Source organism: Octopus bimaculoides, chromosome 13 (assembly GCF_001194135.2).
Source record: "Octopus bimaculoides isolate UCB-OBI-ISO-001 chromosome 13, ASM119413v2, whole genome shotgun sequence".
NCBI classification, from domain to species: domain Eukaryota; kingdom Metazoa; phylum Mollusca; class Cephalopoda; order Octopoda; family Octopodidae; genus Octopus; species Octopus bimaculoides.
Window position 1 is genome coordinate 55,843,117 of NC_068993.1, and position 11,235 is coordinate 55,854,351.

An 11,235-nucleotide genomic window follows, 5' to 3' on the forward strand; every position below is an offset into this window, starting at 1 on the left:
ATATATATATATATATATATATATATATATATATATATATATATATAGCTAGATAGATAGATAAATGTGTGTACACACATGGGTTCCTATTTGTGTGTGTATATGTATGTATACATATCCACACATACACACTCACATATATATATATGTGTGTGTGTGTGTGTATACGTGGCATTGTGCTGCGTTTGAAGCCTGATTTCCTGCACTGTTCCTCTGAATAGTATTACTCTCTCTGTCCTTTCATGTGTTTCTGTGAGGACATTGCCCCATCTAACTGTAGTAGATATTTCACACTAGCTAGCTGCTGTCCCATTGAACTACTTTGTCACTGCTATTTATTTTAGCACTGCACACACACACACACTCACACTCACACACACACACACACACACACACACACACATCAACCGACCAACCAACAAAATATTTCTTGCCTGTTTCCTATTGCCATCACATCATATACATGCAGACATCCCACACTCACCCATTCTCTCACACTCACTCAATCTCTCTCTCTCTTTCTCCATATAATTGTTGAAGTGTTGGAATATAATTGTGTGTGTGTGTGTGAGCTACCACTTCATATCATTAGTGGTTGTACACTCTGTACAAATAATAGCACCAAAAGCCTTCTATCTATCAGATAACACAGGCAGGTTTTACTGTTCTCGTAGTGTTTGCTTCTTTTAGCTTCTAATTGTTTCAGTCATTAGACTATGCTGGGGCATAGCGTTGAAGAATTTTTGGCCAAATGAATTGACCTCTAGTACTTATTCAATGTCTCTACTGCCAAACCGTTAAATTATGAAGACACCAACACACCAACACCAGTTGACAAACAGCAGTGGTGACAAACACAGATACACACACACACACACACACACACAGAACAGGTTTCTTTGTTTCCATCTACCGAATCTACCCCCAATGCTTTGGTAGAAGACACTTGCTTAAGGTTAACATGGAATGGGACTTGAACCCTGAACCATGTGGTTGGACAGCAAACTTCTTACTACAGAGCCATCTCTGTATGTTTGTGTGTGTGTGTGTGTGTGTGTGTGTGTGTGTAGGTGCACGTATGGCGTTGTGGTTCAGAAGTTCAGTCTGTTACTATCTGGTTCTGGGTTCAATCCTACTGTACAGGAGCCTCTTTTGTATATGTGTATATATATCTGTGTGTGTGGGTGATTGTTTATGTCAAAAATGATACCTTATTATTTTTTTACTATAAATAGAAGTTATCAGTCTGAAATAAGTACTTGGCTTCATATGAATGTCTAAAACTCTGGAAAGTGATGCCCCAGCATGACTACAGCCCAATACCTGAAATCAGTAAAAGATACTGCTCCTCCACCTCTCTCTCTCTCTCTCTTTCTAATCTCAAGTTGATATTACCAAGAACCAACATGCTAAATCTCATCCATTTTAATCCATTTGAAAACCAACCATCCCATCATTTTATAGGCACTGTTACTGTCTTTTATCTTTAAAATTTTTACTTTGCTTTCATTTTCATAAGATGCAGCTAAATACTGGCAACATTTTGTAAAACTTTTGGAAGATTGCTTCTGAATAGTTAAGGGAAAAAATAGCAGGGCCTGTGACTTTTGTAGGTCCTTGCAGATTGGTAAGAATGACGCAAATAATGCCCATCCTGAATATTTGCAGGTTATACATGCTGAATAAACTTGGGTCACATCTGGTGTGCAAGTTCTCAGCAAAGTGGACTCTGCTAAAGATGCTAAAGTTTATGGACAAACATAAAAATTTAACCTGAAACTGACAAATAGACGTTTTTAAAAAGATTAAATAATAACTATACTGTAGACCCCAAGGTTCAAAAACAGCAAAAAAAAAAAAAAAAAAAAAAGATAAAAATCCTCTTACCCTCCGAGGTCTCATCAATCACTTAATTCCAACAGTTGTAATAGAACTGTATCAGTAACCAATTTGCAGAAGTGCACTGAAGATTTTTGATACCAAAAACTAAATCTAAAATAAATACCACAGCTTTATGTGTGTTCTTTAAATGTCTAAAATGGCTCTTCCACAGTGTAATTGCTTCGGTTTCAATATAATGGTTTGAGATCAAGTTGCTTGCCAACAACTGTGAAATAAACTGTATTATTAACACTGCAGTTCTATGGCTTTCAAATTTGTTAAATTTAATCAATACAATGTTTCAAAATAACCTCAAGCACCTCTTTAATACACACACGCATGCACACACACACACACACACACACACACACACACACACACACACACACACACACACAGAGTCCTTGTCTTGTGAATGTATTTATTTGGTAATTGAAAATGAGCAGATCCGTACCGTACATGTGCACGTATGCGCATGTGTGTGTGTTTGTTTTTCATTTCTTGATGATTAGTGTTGGTTTGTTTGCATCTCTGAATAATAGCAGTCGAGCAAAAAGAAAACTAAACATAAATGTAAGAACTGGAGCGGGGTTGATGCCAGTGCCTCCTGACTGACTCCTGTGCCAGTGGCATGTAAAAAACACCATTTGAGCATGGTCATTGCCAGTACCCCCTGACTGGCTCCCATGCCAGTGGCACGTAAAAAGCACCATTCCAGTGTGGTCAATGCCAGCGGCACATAAAAAGCACCCACTACACTTGGAGTGGTTGGTGTTAGGAAGGGCATCCAGCTGTAGAAACCTTGCCAGATCAGATTGGAGCCTGGTGCAGCCTCCTTGCTTGCCAGTCCTCAATCAAACCGTCCAACCCATGCCAGTATGGAAAGCAGACGTTAAAAGATGATGATGATGATGATGACTCCCTTCTGACTTATATATGACTCTCTATCCACACACACAAAGCTGCTAAACATTAGAACTCTCTTCTTTGTCTGTCACCACTGATCAGTTCATTTTATTTTGGTTTTAAATGTCAGCGAAATGTATATTTGTGATATTTTTGTATTTCTCCCTCTTCACTAGTGACACACCGGTGGCCTTCATGGCTTGCCTTTACATGAACTTCTACTGGAAAACTGCATATAATTGACTCTGCCTCTGGCTGACATTTTATTGTTTGTTGTTGCTATGGAGACAATATAGAACACCACCCTTTTAGGGAGCAGTAAACAAAGACAGTGCTTGTTGCTGGTTACAGAAATTGTTATGAAACTCAGTGGAAGGTCAATTGAGTTTGGTCAAACAACAGAGACTCAACATTATTTGTTTGATCTCTTCTGGAATAAATTAGAGACAATCGTTAGCAGTCAGCACTGATCTGTGTCAGGAGATGGCTGCACAATTAATGTATGAAGCTAATGAGAGTACAAGTTTCGCATCTACCAAAAAAGGTGGGTTGTATGTATGAAGATTCTCTTCTTGAGTTGATGAAAGAGGTAGATCTAGGTATTTTTTATATCATTGAGAGGAGTTTCTCAGGTAAGACTTTCATGTCTTTCTTCAAGAATGCTTTGTTCTGAATAATCTGGAGTTAATGAGATGAGAAACTTGTTTGAGAACCTTGCAATCATGTCTTGACCAGCTTGGCCTTGAGCTGTTGCTTTATTTTGTTGCATTCAGTCTCTGCTCTTGAGAGAAGGGCCTAAGTATATGGGATTTAATCTAATAGCAAAGCAGTATTGTTAACAAAATCGACTAAGTGTTACCAGACCAACCATTCTAGACTTTCTTGGTGAAATTGTAAAGTTCAGTTTCTAATATCTAGGACTAAGTTATCTATGTCCTTATTTTAAAAAAATAGTTGGGTTAGATTTAAGAAAGATTTAACAGCTCTGTCAGGCCAGATGATCACATAGTGGCCCCCCTCTAGTTGGCTTGAAACATGTTCTGTGAAGAGAAGAAAATGTAGTGTTTGATGAGTTGGATTGCTTTGTCAAGTTGCCTATTTTGTCATGCTGCAGCAATCTGTATCCATTTGTTATATACTCTTTAGAGTAGTAGATGTTGCACTGTAGCATTGTTTAACTCTGTCTTAATGGGAGAGCTAGAATGAAGGTGGGTCAAGTGAGTGTTTTAAGAGGAGCTGACCATTGAAGGGTTTCAAATTCAAATCAAGTGACATTGTATAGCCTTCATTCTTGGGGGACAATAACAACGACTAATAGTTACTAGGTGTTACTGGAGACGGTGCTGGTGACTGTTGGGAGCAGTGAGGAAGTAGACACCCTTAAACACAAGTTCTGTAGTCATTAGAGGTGTACAGTGTATACCTTACATATAAATTATGCATACATCCATACTTGCATGCATTTATACAATGAAAGCATATGTAAAATTCAACGATGATAATAATGATGGTGTGTGTGTGTGTTTGCACACACTTCCAGTATATGCATGTCTGTGTAAACTAGTGTTGTCCCTTTATGTCAAATCAGTAACCTAGCCAGTCAATAAATAGAGATCAATAAAATACTAAACAGAACTAAGTACTGGAGTGGATATGATTGGTTAAAAGCTTTCAAGATGCTGCTTCAGCAGGGTAGCAGCTCAGTAAGTCGTTTCCTGGGCTAGATTCATTCATTCATTCATTCATTAAGATGATTCTTTTTTTTTTCTAGTGTAAGATTAACTAAATAAAATTTCTACATTTACTACATCAAAGAATGTTAATACCCACTTTAATATATGTACAAATCAACAGTTGAGGGTTTTCATCTTTTGTTTTCAATTTCCAGTCTCACAAAACCATTATAAGTCATTCAGTGTCACGTCACTTTGTTATCTGCCTTAATCTTTTTAACTTGCAATCACTTAACCCATGCTTAGATTCACACACACACACACACACACACACACACACACACACACACACACACACACAGTAGTTGGGAGAAGGTGCAGATGGTGTATATTTTAACCCTTCTAAAATATGTTATTAAGCAGAGTTCAAAAGAACTACATATGATGAAGATTATTATAATATAACCGAACAAATCCTCACCTAGTCTTGGAATTTAGAATGGCATTCCTAGGCTGCTTGCCAAAATTACTACCAGCTACACTTTTTCATTTTTGTAATTCTTACATTATTATTATTATTATTATTATTAAGACTGAATTTGCAGAATTGTTAGCACATTGGACAAAATGCTTAACAGCATTTCTTCTGGTTCTTTATGTTCTGAGTTCAAATCCCACTGAGGTCAACTTTGCCTGTCATCCTGGTTTCAATAAAGTACCAGTCAAGTATTTGGGTTGATGTAATCAACTTGCTCCACCACCGTCACCATCAAAATTGCTGGCCTTGTGCCAAAATTAAAAAGAATAATTACCACCTGACTGGCACCCGTGCTGGTGGCACGTAAAAAACACATTCAAGCATGACCGATGCCAATGCCGCTGGACTGACTCCTGTGTTGGTGGCATGTAAAAAACACCATTCGAGTATGGTCGATGCCAGTGCCACCTGACTAGCCCCCATGCTGGTGGCATGTAAAAAGTACTCACTACAATCTCGGAGTGGTTGGCATTAGGAAGGGCATCCAGCTGTAGAAGTCTTGCCAAATAAAATTGGAGCCTGGTGCAGCCTCCTTGCTTGCCAGTCCTCAGTTAAACTGTCCAACCCATGCCAGCATGGAAAGTGGATGTCAAACGATGATGATGATGATTATTGGGATTGTTAGGATTGGCAAAATCATTGAAGTGTTGGACAAAATGCCTTGTGGTATTTAGTTACAACTTTTAATGACTTGAGTTCAAATCCTGCACCCTCTAGTGTTGCTTATATAAAATACCAGTCAAGTACTGGAGTTGATGGTATTAACTTCACTCCTCACCTCATCAAAATTGCTGGCTTCTTGCCTAAATTACAAGCAATCATTATTAGGGTGGAGATTGGCAGAATTGTTAGAACTTTGGATAAACTACACTGTGATGTTTTTTCTAACTCTATACTCTGAGTTCAAATCCTGCCAAAGCTACTTCTGTATTTTGTTCTTCTAGAGTTCATCGTCATCATATGTCTGTTTTTCATGCTGACATGGGTTAAATGGTTTGACAGGAGCTGGCAAACTAGTGGGATGCACCAGACTCCAGGTGTCTGTCCTGGCATGGTTTCTATGGCTGAATATCCTTCCTAACGTCAACCGTTTTTCAGAGTGTACTGGGTTCCTTTTTACATGGCACCAGCACTGGCACTCCCTCGATGCTGCTGGCACGGGTGCTTATTATGTGGCACCAGCATGGATGCTTATTACGTCCTGCTGGCATGGGTGCTTTTAATGTGGCACCGGCACAGGGTTAATAAAGTAATGTAACTTTCAAGCACCAGTGTTGATTTAATTAAAAAAACATTTCTGCACAAATCCTGGCCTTCTGCCCAAATTTTTGTTTTAGTAGTTTCATATTTATTGCATGCTCACAGAGCACAGCTTTGTATTCCTTTGATACCTGCACTATTTAAAAAATTTTTTTTTTTATTATATTTTGTTGTACTAGCAGTACTTTGTGTAATATGTGTGCAGTGCCTAGTCATACTATTTTCTGGATGTTGTGTATATTTTTGGTATGTTTTAGGTTCTGATTCATCTTTCTTTTATTTGTTCCAGTCTTTGGACTGGTTATCTGTATTTCCAGATCTTTAGACCTGAGTAATTGCCTCGTTTTCTGTAGAGATACATTGTCTGTGGGGACAGATACTTTGATTAGGACGTATTTCCTCTCCCTGTGGTTTCTATTAACATTATCTTGCTCATTAGTCTTGATTTCCCTGTCTGTGGATTGGCATGTCCCAGAATATATATATATGCACTTCAATTTTCTGATGGTATTTTGTTATTATTCTAGCATAACTCCCCATGTATTAAAGCCCCAACTCACACATTTTCTTTTCGTGCAGCCAGAACATGGTAAATTTTTTCTTCACAGTCCCCTCATATTCTGCAGTTACTTAATGCTTTCTGCATCATAACATATTGTTAAGGGCTTTTCTTAACTTTGTTTTAGCATGACCCCCTGTTACTCTATTTTAGCTTAGTTTTAAGCTTTTATGCAGTGTCTGTTGTTTCTTCTTTCCTGTTACTCTTATTTCAATTTGTATTTGTTGCTTCCTTTGAAGACAGAAAATGGATTTTTGTTTTGTCTATGTTTTGTCTTAATTTACATTAGCTTGCCGTGAAGGCATGTGGCTTAACTCTTTCGTTACTGTATTTATTTTGAGATGCTCTGTGTTTCTTTCAATTGCTTTAAATATAACAAAGAATTTTGTAAAATAACTTGGTTATCATTCAACTAGTGTTAGGAACATAAATTGTAACTAAGGCTTGGTGGAAGATTTTAATTCAAAATTTATTTAAACAAGACATTTGTACAACAAATGCTAGGATGATATAAACACTTAACAGTTTGTCTTGCATAGCATAATAGCATATATTTGAATATTTAAATGAAAATACCTTTTGTTTTTTCTGTTTTAAAAGTTCTTAAATTATGTGACATTGAATTTTGTGGCTTTATTAATATTGTCGATAACTGCATTATGTTAATGAAAATTTTTTTTGAGAGGAAAAAGAAAAAAATTTTCTTTATATTCATATGTAGTTTGAATTGTGTGATTAGATCAATGAAAATAATTAATGCTTATTCATCATTATACTCATCTTTAAAGTGTCACCATCACGTGTGTGTGTGTGTGTGTGTGTGTGTGTGTGTGTAACACAGAATGCACCATTTAGTTGTTTGTCTTACATGACTATATTTACTGAAGTGAGGTTATATTAACTCTTATTTAATGTTATCACCGATATGATGATTGTCATCACCACTATCACAAGTATAATCACCACCGTCTCCACTGGTATGACCATTATTATCAACATCATCACCACCACCACCACTACTGCCAGCACCACTGCCTCTACTCTCCGCATCACCATCTCCGCTGCCACACTCATCATTCTCATTGCCACCATCACTATGATTAATAATTTATTTTTATGAAAAACAGACTGTTATTTTCTATATCTTGTGCATATGTACATACACACTCACACACTCACATGCACATTTGTGCTTGCACATATCCACATATTATGTACGAAGTATGAGCAAGTTAATTTGTATGACATTTCATTCACCACCCTCGCCACATTAACGCAACTGGTGCATTGGTACCAATTGGTATTTATTTTTGACCTTCCTTTACTCTCGCAAATAGAGGCACTATTTAACCTTCAAGATCATAATAACGGTGATGGTAGTGACTGGTTTAACTGCTTCAAGTAAGAGCTGAATGTTTTCACTGGAGTGGTACTTGACTATTTAGGAGACTGATATGAGTAGACCTTCATGGAATGGTACCTGATTATTTAGCTAACTGATTGCATAGAGCTTCAGTGGTGTGGTACTCGGTTGTTTTGGATAGAGACTGAATGTCGCTTTAGTGGGACTTTATCGCATTGGCAAATACTATAGAAATATACTGATTAAGTGGGATTTAATCAGTTATTTTTAGTTTCTGTTGAAACTATGGCTAGCTTAATTATAATTATTTCAGATGTGCCTTGGTTCAAATCTGGTATCTATAGGATATATTAATGGCATTGAGAGGCCCATGGCACAGCAGTAACCCCCTCAAAGAGGATTTTTGTAACTGAATGCTCTAGAAGTATGTTGTGCATCATCAAGTAGGTTAAGCACATGGCTTAGTGGTTAGGGTATCCAGTTCGCGATCATAGGGTTGTAAGTTTGATTCCCAGCAGCACATTGTATCCTTGAGCAAGACACTCCATTTCACATTGCTCCAGTCCTCTCAGCTGGCGAAAGTGAGTAGTACCTGTAATTCAAAGGGCCGGCCTTGTCACATTCTGTGTCATGCTGAATCTTTCTGAGAACTGTGTTAAGTGTATGCATGTCTGTGGAGTACTCAGCCATTTGCATGTTAATTTCTCGAGCAGGCTGTTCTGTTGATAGGGATCAACTTGAACTCAACGTGGGCGTAACCAACAAAGTGCCTATTTAATAAACTGAATAGACTGTTGTTAGTGCTTGTTGTATATCAAGACCCTTAACGTATATCAGATACAATTTACTGCAAGCAGTATATCAAGCACTCTGTTGCAACTGTGTTATGTAACATACGTGCTATTATATTATTATAGTATGTCAGTTGTTTTACTGATGTCCAAAGATAATGTGAATGTAGGTTACTAGTTGAGTATCAGGTTAGACCTGGTCCAGTACACTTCTGTTCAAAAGTGTTCCAGCTGTAACACATTATCCAATGTAACTTTTATTGCTTTTTTTTTTTAAGCTGGAGGGGTGTGATTTGAAAGAGATTTGCCTGCTATCTCTAGCAGCTTGATTAACTGCACAGAGGCTCTATCATTGGCTGATATTTGGCTAGAAGTTCTTAGTTGAAAATATCTGATTGGTTTTGTTCTGAATCTCATTGATTTTAGGACTGGTGCTTATTTACAGTTTCTGTGATATAAAGTGGATCTGAGAGAGATCTTTTTTTGGATAAGATGCTGCTTTGTCACTGACAAGATTCTTCGTTGAAGGAAGAATTGAACTTGTTGTTGCAAACAGCTGAATTGCTCATCAATTTTATAGTGTTGTTGCAAGCTGCAGTGATGAATTGTATCACTTTGTGGTACCTATTTAGGGTACGGTAAAGGATATCATGGCACCTATTTAGAACTAGGTGAACTGTTGTACTTCTTTAGAATTGTTTTAGAACCACAATGTTCTATAAAACAAAGAACTGGGTGAATTCAACCAGTGAAGAGAATATGAAATTCTAAGCTTTTTACTGTTTGTTAGGTACACTGTCAAAAATGTCTTTTACAACAATATCTGCTTTATTATCTATGAATTTCTTGTACATTTACACATCACAGCTTTGTTAGTTTTTCATATCAATTTCTGGTTTGTACTTACCCATTTCCATGCCACAATTTCAGTTCTGTGGCTTCACACCATATCTAATTTCTTAGCATTCAGATTACTCTGTCCAATGTCATACTGATTTATCTACATTGTTTTGAATTGATCACTCATTAATCTCATAGCTTTGAGATTTCGATGTTGCGATTGTTTATTTTTTAGAGTGACATTATAAAGTAAGTGTGAGAGGCTGGTTCTAATCAGTTTGAACACAAAAACAGGTAGAGTATTTGGGCCTGATATCGCCAGTTAAAATGCTAAAGGGTTAAAACCTACATGTATAGGGATTTTCTTATCAAATTCCCTCTCTGTTACCAAATTGTATCTAAGTTGTTAATCCTGTTGTTCACCCCACACCCGTATTACTGGTAGAAGACAAACAGACACTGAGAGGATCACTGTATATATTTATTTTTTCTCTTTCTGTTGCAGTGCGATGCGCATTCTTCTGTCCAAGCTTCCTCGGCCATGGATCGTTGATGAGAAGAAAGATGATGGTTACACAGCATTGCACTTGGCAGCACTTAATAATCATGTGGAGGTGGCTGAGCTGCTTGTCGATCAGGTGAGTTGCGAACTGCTTGTACTTTCGATTGGCTGATTGGTAACACTGGAAGGAAGTGGTTGAGAGGTCATAGAAAGATGAGAAAAGAACAGAATGAGTGGAGATGAGAGAGAGAGAGAGAGTGATGGTTTTGTAATGATGGACATCATTACGACAATTAATGTTCCAGTTGATTCGATCAATGGAATGATGATGATGATGATGACGAACAGCCTGTTTGTGAAATTAATGTGCAAGTGGCTGAGCGCTCCACAGACATGCGTACCCTTAATGTACTTCTCGGGGAGATTCAGCAGGATATAAAATGTAACATGGTTGGCCCTTTTGAATTACAGGTAAATTATTACAGGTAATTTATTACAGGTAAATTATAATATATATTGAGGAAAGGCAGGTATTTCGTCTGTCTTTACATTCTGAGTTTAAATTCCGTCGACATCGACTTTGCTTTTCACCCTTTCAGGGTCAATCTAATCGACTGGCCCCCCCCCTCCCCCCAAATTTCGGACCTTGTGGAAAAAAATATATACTGAGAAGTACAACAGAAGTCACCAGACTCACCCAGAAAAAGAGGAAGTTCACAGGTAGTTCACAGGAATTTTTCCTGCTAAAGTTTGTTGAAGTGTATGGAGGTTTTGAATCTATATAGCTTTGTTATCAGCATTTTCTGCATGGTGAGATTATATGTGACTAACAAAAAACCGTCAGTGTACCCCTCTCATAACAGACTAACTGGCTCTTGCGTCATCATAACATATAAAAGCACTTGTTTGGAGTGTTGCATTT

At 37.5% G+C, this 11,235-nt stretch overlaps 1 protein-coding gene across 2 annotated transcripts in view; it reads left to right on the forward strand.

Moving 5' to 3' along the window:
• The window catches only part of LOC106881552 (E3 ubiquitin-protein ligase MIB1), a 136,932-nt gene that overhangs the window by 91,433 nt on the left and 34,264 nt on the right, over positions 1-11,235 (forward strand). For both annotated transcript variants that reach the window (XM_014931984.2, XM_014931985.2), the window contains exon 14: positions 10,317-10,449. In XM_014931984.2, the coding sequence (XP_014787470.1) occupies positions 10,317-10,449 (133 nt within the window). The remainder of the gene's footprint in view (positions 1-10,316; positions 10,450-11,235) is intronic.